The sequence below is a fragment of the Oncorhynchus keta genome, chromosome 21, assembly GCF_023373465.1.
Source record: "Oncorhynchus keta strain PuntledgeMale-10-30-2019 chromosome 21, Oket_V2, whole genome shotgun sequence".
NCBI lineage: Eukaryota > Metazoa > Chordata > Actinopteri > Salmoniformes > Salmonidae > Oncorhynchus > Oncorhynchus keta.
The window spans coordinates 48,283,156-48,304,677 of NC_068441.1; the positions used below are offsets into that span (position 1 = coordinate 48,283,156).

The 21,522-nt window shown below is 41.6% G+C and overlaps 1 protein-coding gene across 1 annotated transcript; it reads right to left on the reverse strand.

The window, feature by feature from the left end:
• Nucleotides 1-80: 80 nt before the first annotated feature.
• Nucleotides 81-16,440, reverse strand: LOC118376344 (keratin, type II cytoskeletal 8-like). Its single transcript, XM_052474072.1, has 9 exons — nt 15,726-16,440; nt 11,482-11,690; nt 9,452-9,512; nt 8,807-8,902; nt 8,427-8,591; nt 4,740-4,865; nt 4,057-4,277; nt 2,977-3,023; nt 81-491 (listed from the first exon to the last, which is right to left on the reverse strand). The coding sequence occupies exons 1-9, from the start codon at nt 15,915-15,917 to the stop codon at nt 385-387; spliced, it is 1,224 nt and encodes a 407-aa protein (XP_052330032.1). The 5' UTR covers nt 15,918-16,440; the 3' UTR covers nt 81-384.
• Nucleotides 16,441-21,522: the final 5,082 nt, after the last annotated feature.

A 21,522-nucleotide genomic window follows, 5' to 3' on the forward strand; every position in this document is an offset into this window, starting at 1 on the left:
CTTTTTTTTCTGACCTCATGACAACCATTCTCTCGTTGCCTGAGGATGAAGCTTTTTGTACTTACATTGTAGGCCTTGAGTACTCTCTTGTTCTTTATTTAAAAACTTCTACACCATCCCATGTGTTACAGCAAGCTTTGATTAAAAAAAAAAACGTAACATTTTACATTAACATGAAATGACCAGTTGAAACTGCAAGTTTGTTCTTTCTGTAATGAAAATACAAAGCCAAAAGTTTGTATCCAAACAAACAACTAGCTACAAAATCAAAACTATTAGATCTTGAATCATGATCTTACGGTATACTCTCCATGCACATAAACAAAAGAAGCAATACATGTGATATAAACTCTTCATCCTCAGCCAGAAGGATCTGAGAGCTCCTCAGTGAGAGCTGAATCTGGAGCTTCCTCGTTGTTCAATCGTTTTAATCAGCAGCTTGGGTGTTGAGCTGAAGCTGCTGAGGTATTTGTTACAGCTGCTCTTAGAACCTGAACAGAACACACCAGTCTAATGGTTAGAGCATAGAATTAGGAATTAGAATGCTAGGATGGACATGAACCTTCTGATGGTATAAAGATAAGGGAGTTGGTCAACCATAGTTTGTTACTACTTTATTTTGATTAGCTAGCCAGTCAGTTTTGGAGGAATGATTACATACATTTTTTCAAATTAACTGCCAACAATACAGTCAATCCACGACATACACTGTCTGAAATCAGTTGTCGATAGGACTTACACAAGTTGTCAATGCAACGGGAATGTTTTCATTTTTTATTTAACCTTTATTTAACTAGGCAAGTCAGTTAAGAACAAATTCTTATTTACAACGACGGACTAAAAGCACTGATACTGTATCATAATAGCACTCACAGCTTTCCACGAAAACAAACATTTAGTTTGATGGTCTGTTTACATATGTTTTAGAGGCTTTTTATACAGAACATTTGTTTAAAACCTCTATAAACTGTATTTATAGTTACAGTGTATTTGGAAAGTATTCAGACCTTGACTTTTTACACATTTTGTTACATTACAGCCTTATTCTAAAATGTCTTTAAAAAAAGATTCCCTCAATCTCCACACAATACCCCATAATGACAAAGCAAAAAAGGCTTTTTAGAAAATTTTGCAAAAAAATAAATAAAACGGATGAAAATATTACATTTACATGAGTATTCACACCCTTTACTCAGTACTTTGTTGAAGCACCTTTTGGCAGTGATTACAGCTTCTAGTCTTCTTGGGTATGACACTACAAGCTTGGCACACCTGTATTTGGGGAGTTTCTCCCATTGTTCTCTGCAGATCCTCTTAAGCTCTGTCAGGTTGGATGGGAAGCGTTGCTACACAGCTATTTCCCAGTCTCTCCAGGGATGTTCGACCGGGCTCTGGCTGTGCCACTCAAGGACAAACAGAGACATGTCCTGAAATGAGTCCTGCGTTGTCTTGGCCTGTGTGCTTAGGGCCATTGTCCTGTTGGAAGGTGAACCTTTGCCCCAGTCTGAGGTCCTGAGCGCTCTGGAGCAGGTTTTCATCAAGGTTCTCTCTGTACATTGCTCCGTTCATCTTTCCATCGATCCTGACTAGTCTTCCAGTCCCTGCCGCTGAAAAACATCCCCACACCATGATGCTGCCACCACCGTTCTTCACCGTAGGGATGGTGCCAGGTTTCCTCCAGATGTGACACTTGGCATTCAGGCCAAAGAGTTCAATCTGGTTTCATCAGACCAGAGAATCTTGTTTCTCGTGGTCTGAGAGTCCTTTAGGTGCCTTTTGGCAAACTCCAAGCGGGCTGTCATTTTACTGAGGAGTGGCTTCCGTCTGACCACTCTACCATAAAGGCCTGATTGGTGGAGTACGGCAGAGAGCCTGGCTAACCGTTGTCTGTATGTAGCCTCGCTACTTCTATAGCCTCGATACTGTATATAGCCTGTCTTTTTACTGTTGTTTTATTTCTTTACCTACCTATTGTTCACCTAATACCTTTTTTTGCACTATTGGTTAGAGCCTGTCAGTAAGCATTTCACTGTAAGGTTGTATACACCTGTTGTATTCAGCGCACGTGACAAATCTACTTTGATTTGACGATTGTCCTTCTGGAAGGTTCTCCCATTTCCGCAGAGGAACTCTGGAGCTCTGTCAGAGTGACCATTATTTTGTTGGTCACAGCTCTAGGAAGAGTCTTGGTGGTTCATAGCTACTTCCATTTAAGAATGATGGAGGCCACTGTGTTCTTGGGGACCTTCAATGCTGCAGAAATGTTTTGGTACCCTTCCCCAGATCTGTGTCTCGACACAATCCTGTCTCAGAGCTCTACGGACAATTCCTTTGACCTCATGGTTTGTTTTTTACTCTGACATGCACTGTCAACTGTGGGGCCTTATATAGACAGCTGTGTGCCTTTCGAAATCATGTCCAGTCAATTTAATTTACCACAGATGGACTCCAAGTTGTAGAAACAACTCAAACAGGATGCACCTGAGCTCAATTTCGAGTCTCATAGCACAGGATCTGAATACTTATGTAAATAAGGTATTTCTGTTTTAAATTTTAATATATTTACAACAAAATAAATCTAAAAACATGTTTTCACTTTGTCATTATGGGGTACTGTGTGTAGATTGATGAGGGAAAACAATATTTAATACATTTTAGAATAAGGCTGTAACGTAACACAATGTGGAAAAGAGAAGGGGTCGGAATACTTTCTAAATGCACTGTATATGACAATAGTTGAGGTTGACAATAATTCTATTACACAATTGCTGATATTAAATCTATATTGGTTGCCATTTTTAATCCATTCTGGAACTTGGTCATTTAATGTGATCTCTATGGGTTGGAGCCTAAACATAAATGCTCTTGTGTTAAAAAAAAAACAACTGAATTTTGTATGATTCTAGTCAGTGGATGATAACATTAAATAGAGTACATTTTCTGATGTATTTTTTCAGTAGTACATAGGCTACTTACTGTAGCTGGACACCGACTGGATATTGACAATAGATTGATGTCCAATCCTAGAAGAAAAATAAATAGTGCCGCTTCAGTTTCTGAAATACCTTTAAAACATTGTCCAGTCCTTGTTAAGAACCTCAACTTATAGAAAGTGGTCATACTGTATCATGTCCCAGGTTTACCTGTCCTCTTCCTCCATGCCTGTCCTCCTCTCCCTCCATGCATGTCCTCCTCTCCCTCCATATCTGTCCTCCTCTCCCTCCATGCCTGTCCTCCTCTCCCTCCATATCTGTCCTCCTCCCCTCCATACCTGTCCTCCTCTCCCTCCATACTGTACCTCTCCTCCTCTCCCTCCATACCTGTCCTCCTCTCCCTCCATACCTGTCCTCCTCTCCCTCCATACCTGTCCTCCTCTCCCTCCATACTGTACCTGTCCTCCTCTCCCTCCATACTTGTCATCCTCTCCCTCCATACCTGTCCTCCTGTCCTCCTCTCCCTCCATACCTGTCCTCCTCTCCCTCCATACCTGTCCTCCTGTCCTCCTCTCCCTCCATACCTGTCCTCCTCTCCATCCATACCTGTCCTCCTCTCCCTCCATACCTGTCCTCCTCTCCATCCATACCTGTCCTCCTCTCCCTCCATGCCCGTCCTCCTCTCCCTCCATACCTGTCCTCCTCTCCCTCCATACCTGTCCTCCTCTCCCTCCATACCTGTCCTCCTCTCCCTCCATGCCCGTCCTCCTCTCCCTCCATACCTCTCCTCCTCTCCCTCCATACCTGTCCTCCTCTCCCTCCATGCCCGTCCTCCTCTCCCGCCATACCTCTCCTACTCTCCCTCCATACCTGTCCTCCTCTCCCTCCATGCCCGTCCTCCTCTCCCTCCATACCTGTCCTCCTCTCCCTCCATACCTGTCCTCTCCCTCCATACCTGTCCTCCTCTCCCTCCATACCTGTCCTCCTCTCCCTCCATACCTGTCCCTCTGTCCCCCCTTCATACCTGTCCCCCCCTCCATACCTGTCCTCCTCTCCCTCCATACCTGTTCCCCACCTCCATACCTGTCCTCCTCTCCCTCCATACCTGTCCCCCCCTCCATACCTGCTCTCCTCTCCCTCCAGTAGTTTTCTGTAGGTGGCTATCTCTATGTCCAGGGCCAGCTTGATGTTCATCAGGTCTTGGTACTCTCTGAGCTGCCTGACCATGTCTTGCTTGGCCCTCTGCAGAGCATCCTCCAGATCTCTCATCTTGGACTTGGCCTCCTTCACAGCCAGCTCCCCGCGGCCCTCAGCATCAGCGATCTGGTTCTCCAGGTTGGCACGCTACGGGAGAGATAGGTATAGTTAGGGTTAGGTTAGAGACTTAGCCTCCTTCACAGCCAGCTCCCCACGGCCCTCAGCATCAGCGATCTGGTTCTCCAGGTTGGCACGCTACAGGAGAGACAGGTATAGTTAGGGTTAGGTTAGAGACTTAGCCTCCTTCACAGCCAGCTCCCCACGGCCCTCAGCATCAGCAATCTGGTTCTCCAGGTTGGCACGCTACAGGAGAGACAGGTATAGTTAGGGTTAGGTTAGAGACTTAGCCTCCTTCACAGCCAGCTCCCCACGGCCCTCAGCATCAGCGATGTGGTTCTCCAGATTGACACGCTACGGGACATCAACACCAGGGCTAAGGTTGATATCCATTTCATGGCATTTGCTTGTGTCACACCAAGTGGCACTTGTTTGATATTACTGTGCCTCAAAGCAGTTAAACTATATAGCATTATATAATAAGTGAACTACCTGTTGTTTGACAGCCTCTATCTCACTCTGCAGACGGACGATCAAGCGGTTGATTTCGGCTGTCTCTCCCTTGGTGTTCCTCAGCTCGTCTCCATACTGTGTGGCCTGGATGGCAATCTGGTCCAACTGAGATTTAAACACAACATGTATTACGTAAAGACCCCGAATCAGTTGGACTGCTGGTCTAGGATCAGGTTGAAATAATGTTATTCACTATTATCTAAAAAGCTAAAACTGATCCTAGATCAGCACTCCAACTCTGAGAGGCACAGAGTTCTTTTGGACCTTTTTCACACTATCTGCCAAACCACACTTTTTGGCCTGATATTATCCATTAACATTGTCCTGACAGCCTGGTTTCAGCTGCTATGGTAGATGTGTAACAAGGCCAGATCAGTACGGCTCGGCTCAGAATGTGTGAAATGGGTATTGATTTCCATGTAGTAAAACAAAATCCCTCTTATCCACTTCAATCTAACAAAATCCCTCTTATCCACTTCAATCCAACAAAATCCCTCTTGTCCACTTCAATCTAACAAAATCCCTCTTGTCCACTTCAATCTAACAAAATCCCTCTTGTCCACTTCAATCTAACAAAATCCCTCTTGTCCACTTCAATCTATCAAAATCCCTCTTATCCACTTCAATCTAACAAAATCCCTCTTGTCCACTTCAATCTAACAAAATCCCTCTTGTCCACTTCAATCTAACAAAATCCCTCTTGTCCACTTCAATCTATCAAAATCCCTCTTGTCCACTTCAATCTATCAAAATCCCTCTTGTCCACTTCAATCTATCAAAATCCCTCTTGTCCACTTCAATCTATCAAAATCCCTCTTGTCCACTTCAATCTAACAAAATCCCTCTTATCCACTTCAATCTATCAAAATCCCTCTTGTCCACTTCAATCTAACAAAATCCCTCTTATCCACTTCAATCTATCAAAATCCCTCTTGTCCACTTCAATCTAACAAAATCCCTCTTGTCCACTTCAATCTATCAAAATCCCTCTTATCCACTTCAATCTAACAAAATCCCTCTTGTCCACTTCAATCTAACAAAATCCCTCTTGTCCACTTCAATCTAACAAAATCCCTCTTGTCCACTTCAATCTATCAAAATCCCTCTTGTCCACTTCAATCTAACAAAATCCCTCTTGTCCACTTCAATCTATCAAAATCCTCTTGTCCACTTCAATCTAACAAAATCCCTCTTGTCCACTTCAATCTATCAAAATCCCTCTTGTCCACTTCAATCCAACAAAATCCCTCTTGTCCACTTCAATCTAACAAAATCCTCTTGTCCACTTCAATCTATCAAAATCCCTCTTGTCCACTTCAATCTATCAAAATCCCTCTTGTCCACTTCAATCTATCAAAATCCCTCTTGTCCACTTCAATCTATCAAAATCCCTCTTGTCCACTTCAATCTAACAAAATCCCTCTTGTCCACTTCAATCTATCAAAATCCCTCTTGTCCACTTCAATCTATCAAAATCCCTCTTATCCACTTCAATCTATCAAAATCCCTCTTGTCCACTTCAATCTAACAAAATCCCTCTTGTCCACTTCAATCTATCAAAATCCCTCTTGTCCACTTCAATCTAACAAAATCCCTCTTGTCCACTTCAATCTAACAAAATCCCTCTTGTCCACTTCAATCTAACAAAATCCCTCTTGTCCACTTCAATCTAACAAAATCCCTCTTGTCCACTTCAATCCAACAAAATCCCTCTTGTCCACTTCAATCTAACAAAATCCCTCTTGTCCACTTCAATCTATCAAAATCCCTCTTGTCCACTTCAATCTAACAAAATCCCTCTTATCCACTTCAATCTATCAAAATCCCTCTTGTCCACTTCAATCTAACAAAATCCCTCTTGTCCACTTCAATCTAACAAAATCCCTCTTGTCCACTTCAATCTAACAAAATCCCTCTTGTCCACTTCAATCTATCAAAATCCCTCTTGTCCACTTCAATCTAACAAAATCCCTCTTGTCCACTTCAATCTATCAAAATCCCTCTTATCCACTTCAATCTAACAAAATCCCTCTTGTCCACTTCAATCTAACAAAATCCCTCTTGTCCACTTCAATCTAACAAAATCCCTCTTGTCCACTTCAATCTATCAAAATCCCTCTTGTCCACTTCAATCTAACAAAATCCCTCTTGTCCACTTCAATCTATCAAAATCCCTCTTGTCCACTTCAATCTAACAAAATCCCTCTTGTCCACTTCAATCTATCAAAATCCCTCTTGTCCACTTCAATCCAACAAAATCCCTCTTGTCCACTTCAATCTAACAAAATCCCTCTTGTCCACTTCAATCTAACAAAATCCCTCTTGTCCACTTCAATCTATCAAAATCCCTCTTGTCCACTTCAATCTATCAAAATCCCTCTTGTCCACTTCAATCTATCAAAATCCCTCTTGTCCACTTCAATCTATCAAAATCCCTCTTGTCCACTTCAATCTATCAAAATCCCTCTTGTCCACTTCAATCTAACAAAATCCCTCTTATCCACTTCAATCTATCAAAATCCCTCTTGTCCACTTCAATCTAACAAAATCCCTCTTGTCCACTTCAATCTATCAAAATCCCTCTTGTCCACTTCAATCTAACAAAATCCCTCTTATCCACTTCAATCTATCAAAATCCCTCTTGTCCACTTCAATCTAACAAAATCCCTCTTATCCACTTCAATCTATCAAAATCCCTCTTATCCACTTCAATCTAACAAAATATCTCTTATCCACTTCAATCTATCAAAATCCCTCTTGTCCACTTCAATCTAACAAAATCCCTCTTATCCACTTCAATCTATCAAAATCCCTCTTGTCCACTTCAATCTAACAAAATCCCTCTTGTCCACTTCAATCTAACAAAATCCCTCTTGTCCACTTCAATCTATCAAAATCCCTCTTGTCCACTTCAATCTATCAAAATCCCTCTTGTCCACTTCAATCTAACAAAATCCCTCTTATCCACTTCAATCTATCAAAATCCCTCTTGTCCACTTCAATCTAACAAAATCCCTCTTGTCCACTTCAATCTAACAAAATCCCTCTTGTCCACTTCAATCTAACAAAATCCCTCTTGTCCACTTCAATCTATCAAAATCCCTCTTGTCCACTTCAATCTAACAAAATCCCTCTTGTCCACTTCAATCTATCAAAATCCCTCTTGTCCACTTCAATCTATCAAAATCCCTCTTGTCCACTTCAATCTATCAAAATCCCTCTTGTCCACTTCAATCTATCAAAATCCCTCTTGTCCACTTCAATCTAACAAAATCCCTCTTATCCACTTCAATCTATCAAAATCCCTCTTGTCCACTTCAATCTAACAAAATCCCTCTTGTCCACTTCAATCTATCAAAATCCCTCTTGTCCACTTCAATCTAACAAAATCCCTCTTATCCACTTCAATCTATCAAAATCCCTCTTGTCCACTTCAATCTAACAAAATCCCTCTTATCCACTTCAATCTATCAAAATCCCTCTTATCCACTTCAATCTAACAAAATATCTCTTATCCACTTCAATCTATCAAAATCCCTCTTGTCCACTTCAATCTAACAAAATCCCTCTTGTCCACTTCAATCTATCAAAATCCCTCTTGTCCACTTCAATCTAACAAAATCCCTCTTGTCCACTTCAATCCTAGAATAGCCAACTGTTGTTCACCTTGGACTTGTACCACATCTCAGCCTCCTCTCGGCTCTTAACAGCGATGTCCTCATACTGAGCCTTGACGTCAGCCACTATCTGGTCCATGTTGAGGTCACGACTGTTGTCTATCTGTACCACCACAGAGGTGTCCCTGATACTGGCTTGCAGCTCACGCAGCTCCTGGATGTATGAAGAGGTGAACAAACAAACAAACAAACACTCCAAAAGGATCTTACCATAACTTGAGTTCCCGGGAATTGTTTTGTATGTGATCATTACAGTATTTGAACTCACAACTTTGGCATTGATAGCCACTCACTCTCACCAACTGCCTGAACCATACAGGACATACATGTGTGGATTGCAGTTTCTTGGTAATACAGTTATGATCATACCTCTTCATAGATGAACCTGAGGAAGTTGATCTCATCAGTCAGAGCTCCCACCTTGTCTCCCAGGTCTGCCTTCACCATGTGTGCCGAGTCCACATCCTGATAGGACAACATAATATAGTTACCCTCTCTAGTCCCTTCGACTACTACTGTTTTGTAAAAACCTAATACCTTGAAAGAACAACAGTAGGCCACCAAGTACCTTGTCCAAACATACCAGGTGCAATTTATTGGAGACTGAGTGTTTCATTGCAAGACAGCTAATTAAGTTGATGTCAAAATTGATTTTGACATGGTGGTTTGATATTTTCTCTGTCTCCCCTATACACCTCAGGTCCAGATCCTTCATTTTTGTTTTCAGTGGTGAAATTATACCTTACAAGCGTATGGTTTCTTAATCTCGCAGAAGATGGGGCAGGTTTGCTCATACTAGCTATTGTTGTCTCTGTCTCTCTGGGCCTTTTCATTTGCAGTGTTTGTCTAACTTAACCTCACTCTCATGGTACAGCACTGTATCACTGAATACAACATTAAGTTGATGTCATAGTATGGTATTGTGTCCATAAAGTAATCCAAAAGCATCAATGTTATACTTCTGAGACCATTAAAACACAAACCGGTATCACTGGGGAAATGTGACGCTCTCACCTTTTTCAGATTCACAAATTCATTCTCCATATTTTGTCTCTTGTTGATCTCGTCTTCGTATCTAGTTAAAAACAGAATGACAAGAGACTGACTTTGCTCCGAAAGTATCTGGCTTTGATCATATTCGAGTCACACTTTGTTAATGGTCAGTGTTAAAATGACACCAGATTATATGTTAGTCATAATCTGGGCCAGGAGTTTCTCCATGAACCTGCAGACTAAACCCCTCTCGCTGGTAGCTCTTCCCCCTAGTCATTGTCAGTAAAAAGAGAACAAAAGAGAACTCAACCAACATTCCTGGCAATAACTAGGTGTCCCTACTTGTGTTTGAAGTCATCCACCAGACATTGCATGTTCATCAGCTCTCCATCCAGACAGATAGATAGATAGATAGATAGATAGATAGATAGATAGATAGATAGATAGATAGATAGACAGACAGACAGACAGACAGACAGACAGACAGACAGACAGACAGACAGACAGACAGATAGATAGATAGATAGATAGATAGATAGATAGATAGATAGATAGATAGATAGATAGATAGATAGATAGATAGATAGATGGAAAGTGGTGTTGGGGGTAAAACATACGACATTATAAAATCCATGTACACAAACAACAAGTGTGCGGTTAAAATTGGCAAAAAACACACATTTCTTCACACAGGGTCGTGGGGTGAGACAGGGATGCAGCTTAAGCCCCACCCTCTTCAATATATATCTCAACGAATTGGCGAGGGCACTAGAAAAGTCTGCAGCACCCGGCCTCACCCTTCTAGAATCCGAAGTCAAATGTCTGCTGTTTGCTGATGATCTGGTGCTTCTGTCACCAACCAAGGAGGGCCTACAGCAGCACCTAGATCTTATGCACAGATTCTGTCAGACCTGGGCCCTGACAGTAAATCTCAGTAAGACCAAAATAATGGTGTTCCAAAAAAAGGTCCAGTCACCAGGACCACAAATACAAATTCCATCTAGACACTGTTGCCCTAGAGCACACAAAAAACTATACATACCTTGGCCTAAACATCAGCGCCACAGGTAACTTCCACAAAGCTGTGAACGATCTGAGAGACAAGGCAAGAAGGGCATTCTATGCCATCAAAAGGAACATAAAATTCAACATACCAATTAGGATCTGGCTAAAAATACTTGAATCAGTCATAGAGCCCATTGCCCTTTATGGTTGTGAGGTCTGGGGTCCGCTTACCAACCAAGACTTCACAAAATGGGACAAACACCAAATTGAGACTCTGCACGCAGAATTCTGCAAATTGAGACTCTGCACGCAGAATATCCTCCGTGTACAACGTAGAACACCAAAAAATGCATGCAAAGCAGAATTAGGCCGATACCCACTAATGATCAAAATCCAGAAAAGAGACGTTAAATTCTATAACCACCTAAAAGGAAGCGATTCCCAAACCTTCCATAACAAAGCCATCACCTACAGAGAGATGAACCTGGAGAAGAGTCCCCTAAGCAAGCTGGCCCTGGGGCTCTGTTCACAAACACAAACACACCCAGGACAGCAGCACAATTAGACCCAACCAAATCATGAGAAAACAAAAAGATAATTACTTGACACATTGGAAAGAAATAACAAAAAAACAGAGCAAACTAGAATGCTATCTGGCCCTACACAGAGAGTACACAGCGGCAGAATACCTCACCACTGTGACTGACCCAAAATTAAGGAAAGCTTAGACTATGTACAGACTCCGTGAGCATAGCCTTGCTATTGAGAAAGGCCGCCGTAGGCAGACCTGGCTCTCAAGAGAAGACAGACTATGTGCTCACTGCCCACAAAATGTTTATTTATAGTTTATTTAACTTATATTCACTCTATATATTATCTACGTCACTTGCTTTGGCAATGTTAACACATGTTTCCCATGCCAATAAAGCTCCTTGAATTGAATTGAATAGATAGATAGATAGATAGATAGATAGATAGATAGATAGATAGATAGATAGATAGATAGATAGATAGATAGATAGATAGATAGATAGATAGATTCCTACTTGTGTTTGAAGTCCTCCACCAGACCTTGCATGTTCCTCAGCTCTCCGTCCAGCTTGGTATTGTCGTTGTTCACCAGGTCCATCTGGCGGCGGAGGTTAGCCATATAGGCCTCGAACAGAGGCTCGATGTGTGAGCGGCCCGTCTGCTTACCGTGCAGCAGATCAAACTTAGTCTCTAACATCTTGTTCTGCTGCTCCAGGAAACGCACCTAAAGGGGGAAAAGAGACTCAGATAGTTGAGGACATAGCACATAGTGGGTCTTTGGTGGCCGTGAAGAGAGGCATTTCTCTTTGATTCAAAGACACCTTGGAATTTCTCTTTGACTTGTCATGACCTTCATGAAGTTTATATAGAATCAGATGTAAATGATCGGTAGATAACAGTTGATACTCCATAGATAACCATGGAAACGCCATAGATAACCATGGAAACGCCATAGATAACCATGGAAACGCCATAGATAACAGTTGATACTCCATAGATAACTGTGGAATCTCCATAGATAACAGTGGATACTCCATAGATAACAGTTGATACTCCATAGATAACAGTGGATACTCCATAGATAACTGTGGAATCTCCATAGATAACAGTGGATACTCCATAGATAACAGTTGATACTCCATAGATAACAGTGGAAACTCCATAGATAACTGTGGAATCTCCATAGATAACCATGGAAACGCCATAGATAACAGTGGATACTCCATAGATAACCATGGAAACGCCATAGATAACCGTGGAATCTCCATAGATAACCATGGAAACGCCATAGATAACAGTGGATACTCCATAGATAACCATGGAAACGCCATAGATAACAGTGGAATCTCCATAGATAACCGTGGAATCTCCATAGATAACCATGGAAACGCCATAGATAACAGTGGATACTCCATAGATAACAGTTGATACGCCATAGATAACTGTGGAATCTCCATAGATACCAGTGGATACTCCATAGATAACAGTTGATACTCCATAGATAACAGTGGATACTCCATAGATAACCGTGGAATCTCCATAGATACCAGTGGATACTCCATAGATAACAGTTGATACTCCATAGATAACAGTGGATACTCCATAGATAACTGTGGAAACGCCATAGATAACAGTGGATACTCCATAGATAACCATGGAAACGCCATAGATAACCGTGGAATCTCCATAGATAACCATGGAAACGCCATAGATAACCGTGGAATCTCCATAGATAACCATGGAAATGCCATAGATAACCGTGGAATCTCCATAGATAACCATGGAAATGCCATAGATAACAGTGGATACTCCATAGATAACAGTGGATACTCTATAGATAACAGTAGATACTCTATAGATAACAGTGGATACTCCATAGATAACAGTGGATACTCCATAGATAACAGTGGATACTCTATAGATAACAGTATATACTCTATAGATAACAGTGGATACTCCATAGATAACAGTGGATACTCCATAGATAATAGTAGATACTCTATAGATAACAGTATATACTCCCTAGATAACAGTGGATACTCCATAGATAACAGTGGATACTCTATTGAATTTGTATTTTTTATTTCACCTTTATTTAACCAGGTAGGCTAGTTGAGAACAAGTTCTCATTTACAACTGCGACCTGGCCAAGATAAAGCAAAGCAGTGCGACACAAACAACAACACAGAGTTACACATGGAATAAACAAGCATACAGTCAATAACACAATAGAAAAAAAAGAAAGACAATATACAGTGTGTGCAAATGGCATGAGGAGGTAAAGCAATAAATAGGCCATTGTATCGAAGTAAATACAATTTAGCAAATGAACACAGGAGTGATAAATGAGCAGATGGTGATGTGCAAGTAGAAATACTGGTGTGCAAAAGAGCAGAAAAGTAAATAAAAACAATACGGGGATGAGGTAGGTAGATTGGGTGGGCTATTTACAGATGGGCTATTTACAGCTGCAGCGATCGGTTAGCTGCTCAGATTGCAGATGTTTAAAGTTAGTGAGGGAAATATGTCTCCAGCTTCAGCGATTTTTGCAATTCGTTCCAGTCATTGGCAGCAGGGAACTGGAAGGAAAGGCGGCTAAAGGAGCTGTTGACTTTGGGGATGACCGGTGAGATATAGCTGCTGGAGCGCGTGCTACGGGTGGGTGTTGTTATCGTGACCAGTGAGCTGAGATAAGGCGGAGCTTTACCTAGCATGGACTTGTAGATGACCTGGAGCCAGTGGGTCTGGCGATGAATATGTAGCGAGGGCCAGCCGACTAGAGCATACAGGTCGCAGTGGTGGGTGGTATAAGGGGCTTTGATGACAAAACGGATGGCAATGTGATAGACTGCATCCAGTTTGCTGAGAAGAGTATTGAAAGCTATTTTGTAAATGACATTGCCGAAGTCGAGGATCGGTAGGATAATCAGTTTAACGAGGGTATGTTTGACGACGTGCATGAAGAAGGGTTTGTTGCGAAATAGGCAGCCGATTCTAGATTTCATTTTGTATTGTAAATACAGTCCAACGCTCTAACCACTAGGCTACGCTGCCACTGTCTAACCAGACACCTAGGTATTTGTCATTGTCCACATACTCTAAATCAGAACTGTCCAGAGTAGTGATGCTAGTTGGGCGGGCGGGTGCGGGAAGCGAACGGTTGAAGAGCATGCATTTAGTTTTACTAGCGCTTAGGAGCAGTTGGAGGCCACGGAAGGAGTGTTGTATGGCATTGAAGCTTGTTTGGAGGTTAGTAAACACAGTGTCCAAAGAAGGGCCAGATTTATACAGAATGTTGTCGTCTGTGTAGAGGTGGATCAGGGAATCACCCGCAGCAAGAGCGACATCATTGATATATACAGACAAAAGAGTCGGCCCGAGAATTTAACCCTGTGGTACTCCCATAGACACGCCAGAGGTCCGGACAACAGGCCCTCCGATTTGACACACTGAACTCTGTCTGAGAAGTAGTTGGTGAACCTGGCGAGGCAGTCATTTGAGAAACCAAGTCTGTTGAGTCTTCAGAGATAGTAAATAATAGATAACAGTAGATACTAAATAGATAACAGCACTGAGATTATTGTGGTTATAATGACTAGTCAGTCAGTCCTACTGAGATCCTCAAGGTTCTATTTCACACCCAAGGCAGCTGTATTTTGTTCCCATTGTTTGTCTGCGATCATCACAAAAGCTTCCTCCCTAAATACAAGGGAATTTTCCACTCTTGAAAGACCATACCACGCCTGACCTATTTTTTATTAGGTTACCAGTGAGCTGAATGAGCTGAGAGAAATGGGACATGGAGGGTGCTTTAAATATCTTTCACTTGTTATTAGACATCTTTAAATGGGCTTTGCATCTCAAATTTCCTGCAACTCATGAGACAAATAGGAGTTTGTTATTGCAGGAAGCTTAGAGCTGTGCACTAGGCTGGTGGTCCATAGCGTAGAACAGACACAAAGCCTCTATTGTAACTCTGTTACCCATTCCGTGAGAAACGTCAGATATGATGTAAGCTAAGCGGTGTATCAGTGACCACGGCTGTGAGAGAGCAGGTGACTTTGTTTTCTTGGGTTAACGCGAGTGAAACTGATATACAAAGTCAACAGAAATACAGAACAACAAACAAACAAAAAAATCATTTGCTTTCATCATCTTTGCTCCTGACCTCCTGACCTCTTTGGGGTTTAACCACCGTGATTATTCTTTGACCCCGCCGGTCATCTATGAACATCTGAACATCTTGCAGAACAATCTGGCCTTAATGGCCATGTTCTGTTATAATCTCCACCCGGCACAGCCAGAAGAGGACTGGTCACCCCTCATAGCCTGGTTCCTCTCTAGGTTTCTTCCTAGGTTCCTGCCTTTCTAGGGAGTTTTTCCTAGCCAACGTGCTTCTACATCTGCATTGCTTGCTGTTTGGGGTTTTAGGCTGGGTTTCTGTTCGGCACTATGTGACATCAGCTGATGTAACAAACAGCTTTATAAATACATTTGAATTTGATTTGATATAGATTCAGTTACTTCAAGGTTGTAATGAAAAAATACAGAGATGGCAATCACTGTTTGTTCTCCCTTTTTCCAATCAATGGCTAAACCAAGTTAGCTTTCAGTCCTTTAGTAGCTGATTCAGACAGAGGAACACCATCAGAGACATAAGACTCCTTGGAAAACAGTGGCAGTTATTGCTACTGGGTGGACTATCCTGATTAAATAAAAAAAAGAGACCTTCATAATCCTAAGCGACAACCACACAGACCTTGTCGATGATGGAGGCGAAGCGGTTGTTGAGGACCTTGATTTGGTCCTTCTCGTGGATGCGGGCGACCTGCAGGTTGGGGTCGATATCCAGATTGAGGGGGGCCAGCAGGCTCATGTTGACTGAGATAGAGTGGAGAGGGCTGCTGTGCTGGTCACTGGAGCTGGAGATATGCTTGGACCTCAGGCTCATGGTGGAAGGGGAGACGGAGAGGGGAGAGGTGGAGGGACAGTTGGAGACAGTGATTTGGAGAGGAAGAGATGGAGAGGAGTACGGGTCAGAGAGGGAGAGATGGAGAGGAGGGAGAATCAGAGAGGGAGAGATGGAGAGGAGTACGAGTCAGAAAGGGAGAGATGGAGAGGAGTACGGGTCAGAGAGGGAGAGATGGAGAGGAGTATGGGTCAGAGAGGGAGAGATGGAGAGGAGTACGGGTCAGAGAGGGAGAGATGGAGAGGAGGGAGAATCAGAGAGGGAGAGATGGAGAGGAGGGAGAATCAGAGAGGGAGAGATTGAGAGGAGGGATAATCAGAGTGATGCTCATGGACAAGCCAGGACAGGATAGCAGCAGGGCTGTCTGACCTCAGTGAGGTGTCTCAGGCGTTCAGCCCTCCTTTTAAACTCCCCTCCCTCAGGGTGGAGGTGGTTCTCTAGTTCTCTTATTCTCTGGCCACAGAACCAGTTATTCACTCACACCTTTTCTTTCTCCTCTCCCTGGCCCCACATTCTCTCTCTCTCTCTCTCTCTCTCTCTCTCTCTCTCTCTCTCTCTCTCTCTCTCTCACTCTCTCTCTCTCTCTCTCTCTCTCTCTCTCTCTCTCTCTCTCTCTCTCTCTCTCTCTCTCTCTCTCTCCCTCTCTCTCTACATAAATTGTTAAAGTACACAAGGGAAAATAAATAAGCATAAATATGGGTTGTATTGATATGGGTAGTATGTTCTTCACTGGTTGCCATTTTCTTGTGGCAACAGGTCACAAATCTTGCTGCTGTGATGGCACCTCTCTCTCTCTCTCTCTCTCTCTCTCTCTCTCTCTCTCTCTCTCTCTCTCTCTCTCTCTCTCTCTCTCTCTCTCTCTCTCTCTCTTCTCTCTCTCTCTCTCTCTCTCTTTGTCTCTCTCTCTTTGTCTCTCTCTCTTTGTCTCTCTCTCCCTGCTCTGTCTTCCCCATCTCGTTCTTTCTTTCTTTCTTTCTTTCTTTCTTTCTTTCTTTCTTTCTCTCTCTCTCTCTCTCTCTCTTTGTCTCTCTCACTCACCCTCCCCTCTCTCTCCAAGCTGTGCAGTAGAATACAGAATAGTACTTACTTATTTTGTGTTAACTGTTTAAGTCATTTAAGTAATTTAAGTTAATTTCTGTGCTAGTTTGGCTGAAGAACCAGTTAGACACCTTATTCACTCACCACTGTCCTCTCCCTGGCCCCACACGGCGCACCCTCCCCCTCTCTCTCACCCAAGCTATGCAGCAGAATAAAGGTAGTCTGTCACCACACCCAGATAGTCTTTCTGAGCTGTGCGTGTCCTCAGGTCCATCCTTTGGGCACGCACCCATTCTTTAGTGACTCCTGGGAGAGAGATACAGTGTCATCTCTCTCCAACCTGCTGTACAGTGTCTGCTGTGGCTATCTGAGCAACACTGTGAAGCAACAGAAGTTAGTAAACATTCTAGTCTAGTGGATCAACAGTTTCAAGCCCTATAGCTGCAATAGTTTCCATCACCTGCTGTGAACCAGTTGGTATATTTGGTGACCTATTTTTTATATTTTTTATATATCATTTTGCGATGCAGGTCTTAATGTTTTGGTATGTCTTTCTCCCAGTCTTTTCTTCTTCTTCTTATGTGTTTTTGTGTTTATACTGGGAGACAGTCTTCAGCTCCACCTCTATAGGGTCGTGGTGACACATACTCAGAGCATCATTTGAGGGAGTAAAGGACTGATATAGTAAGGGATTACCCACGAACACCGTTTCCTGGACACAGATTAAGCCTAGTCCTCGACTAAAAATCCAACTCAATGGAGAATCTCAATTAAAAATTATTTTAGTCCAAGAAAGACTCCAACAAATAGTTAATAGATGAACTATGATGTACCCTGGCTTCAGATAGGTGAAAGGCTTTGTGGTAGTTGAAGGTCTTGGCTGAGTTGGGGACCATCGCCTAAAACATATCATCCGCAGACATCACAATCCTGATAGGATACAAAGGAAACAACAATATTTAATTAGTTCCATAGGATTATGTTGGATAACCTTTTTGAAAAAGGACTATGTTGTATTCGATTTATATAGAAACAATCTGGACATATGGGATAGAACAGAATAATACATGAAATATATCATGTGAACAATCTGGACATATGGGATAGAACAGATTAATACATGAAATATATCATGTGAACAATCTGGACATATGGGATAGAACAGATTAATACATGAAATATATCATGTGAACAATCTGGACATATGGGATAGAACAGATTAATACATTAAATATATCATGTGAACAATCTGGACATATGGGATAGAACAGAATAATACATGAAATATATCATGTGAACAATCTGGACATATGGGATAGAACAGAATAATACATGAAATATATCATGTGAACAATCTGGACATATGGGATAGAACAGAATAATACATGAAATATATCATGTGAACAATCTGGACATATGGGATAGAACAGAATAATACATTAATTATATCATGTGAACAATCTGGACATATGGGATAGAACAGAATAATACATTAATTATATCATGTGAACAATCTGGACATATTGGATAGAACAGAATAATACATGAAATATATCATGTGAACAATCTGGACATATGGGATAGAACAGATTAATACATGAAATATATCATGTGAACAATCTGGACATATGGGATAGAACAGAATAATACATTAATTATATCATGTGAACAATCTGGACATATGGGATAGAACAGAATAATACATTAATTATATCATGTGAACAATCTGGACATATGGGATAGAACAGAATAATACATTAATTATATCATGTGAACAATCTGGACATATGGCATAGAACAGAATAATACATGAAATATATCATGTGAACAATCTGGACATATGGGATAGAACAGAATAATACATTAATTATATCATGTGAACAATCTGGACATATGGGATAGAACAGAATAATACATGAAATATATCATGTGAACAATCTGGACATATGGGATAGAACAGAATAATACATTAAATATATCATGTGAACAATCTGGACATATGGGATAGAACAGATTAATACATTAATTATATCATGTGAACAATCTGGACATATGGGATAGAACAGATTAATACATTAATTATATCATGTGAACAATCTGGACATATGGGATAGAACAGATTAATACATGAAATATATCATGTGAACAATCTGGACATATGGGATAGAACAGAATAATACATTAAATATATCATGTGAACAATCTGGACATATGGGATAGAACAGATTAATACATTAATTATATCATGTGAACAATCTGGACATATGGGATAGAACAGATTAATACATGAAATATATCATGTGAACAATCTGGACATATGGGATAGAACAGAATAATAGAGATGTTTCAGGACTTTCTTATTGGCCACATTGCTTGGGCCGCCATCTTCTGACGTTAAATGACGCCACCTTCCTTATTGCTTCAGGTAATATAACAGTCATTATACATCTCAGTAGTCGGCATAGAGTCTAGTGTTTATACAGTCTGTATCCACAATGCTTGTATTTGGATGTAACATGTTTGTCAAGATGACTTGTTAAACCTGATATTTCACACTAATTTGTACTTCAGCAAACATTGATTTAGTGCAATATATGCTTCCATTATTTTACCATACAAAAAGAGGCTCGACTTTCTGGACGTTTTATGGTAGAAATAAACTCTGTATAAATAATTCGCTATTTTAGTCTCCACATCGTGTTCATTGGAGTTGGATTCAGTCCTGGTAATTCAATTCACCAGTAAATTGTAAATAGATACCAGTACAGACAAAAAGGCTTTAAAGACAGAACGCAGACCAGCAGCCTTACAGACGGTCTGACCTCAAGAAGAGCGGAATGCCTCAAAACGTCCAACACATGCATGCAATTACTTCCTGTGCAGTCTCACAGCTGTTTCTCACACGAAGAACATCAACATGAAATGTCGTTGTTCCACTTGGAACCGACAGGTTGCTTGGCCTTATTCATGGATTCATCGCTCGTAAAGATAATATATAATATTATCTAATATATTCCATTTAGCAGACGCTTTTATCCAAAGCGACATGTGTGCATACATTCTACGTATGGGTGGTCCCAGGAATCGAACACACTACCCTGGCGTTACAAGCGCCATGCTCTACCAACTGAGCTACAGAAGGACCACATAAGATGGTGGAATTATGATGGAATTACAGTAAGTCAAGGTCGGACGGATACACAGACACACTGATACACAAATAAACCTTCATTAATATGGTGTATCTGTAGACACACCTCCTCCACCACACCTTCATTAATACAATGTATCTGTAGACACACCTCCTCCACCACACCTCCATTAATACAATGTATCTGTAGACACACCTCCTCCACCACACCTTCATTAATACAATGTATCTGTAGACACACCTCCTCCACCACACCTTCATTAATATGGTGTATCTGTAGACACACCTCCTCCACCACACCTTCATTAATACAAGGTATCTGTAGACACACCTCCTCCACCACACCTTCATTAACACAATGTATCTGTAGACACACCTCCTCCACCACACCTTCATTAATACAATGTATCTGTAGACACACCTCCTCCACCACACCTTCATTAATACAATGTATCTGTAGACACACCTACTCCACCACACCATTAATACAATGTATCTGTAGACACACCTCCTCCACCACACCTTCATTAACACAATGTATCTGTAGACACACCTTCATTAATACAGTGTATCTGTAGACACACCTCCTCCACCACACCTTCATTAATACAATGTATCTGTAGACACACCTCCTCCACCACACCTTCATTAATACAATGTATCTGTAGACACACCTCCTCCACCACACCTTCATTAATACAATGTATCTGTAGACACACCTCCTCCACCACACCTTCATTAATACAATGTATCTGTAGACACACCTCCTCCACCACACCTTCATTAATACAATGTATCTGTAGACACACCTCCTCCACCACACCTTCATTAATACAATGTATCTGTAGACACACCTCCTCCACCACACCTTCATTAATACAATGTATCTGTAGACACACCTCCTCCACCACACCTCCATTAATACAATGTATCTGTAGACACACCTCCTCCACCACACCTTCATTAATACAATGTATCTGTAGACACACCTCCTCCACCACACCTTCATTAATACAATGTATCTGTAGACACACCTCCTCCACCACACCTTCATTAATACAATGTATCTGTAGACACACCTCCATTAATGCAATGCATCTGTAGACACACCTCCTCCACCACACCCTCATTAATACAATGTATCTGTAGACACACCTCCTCCACCACACCTTCATTAATACAATGTATCTGTAGACACACCTCCTCCACCACACCTTCATTAATACAATGTATCTGTAGACACACCTCCTCCACCACACCTTCATTAATACAATGTATCTGTAGACACACCTCCTCCACCACACCTCCATTAATACAATGTATCTGTAGACACACCTCCTCCACCACACCTTCATTAATACAATGTATCTGTAGACACACCTCCTCCACCACACCTTC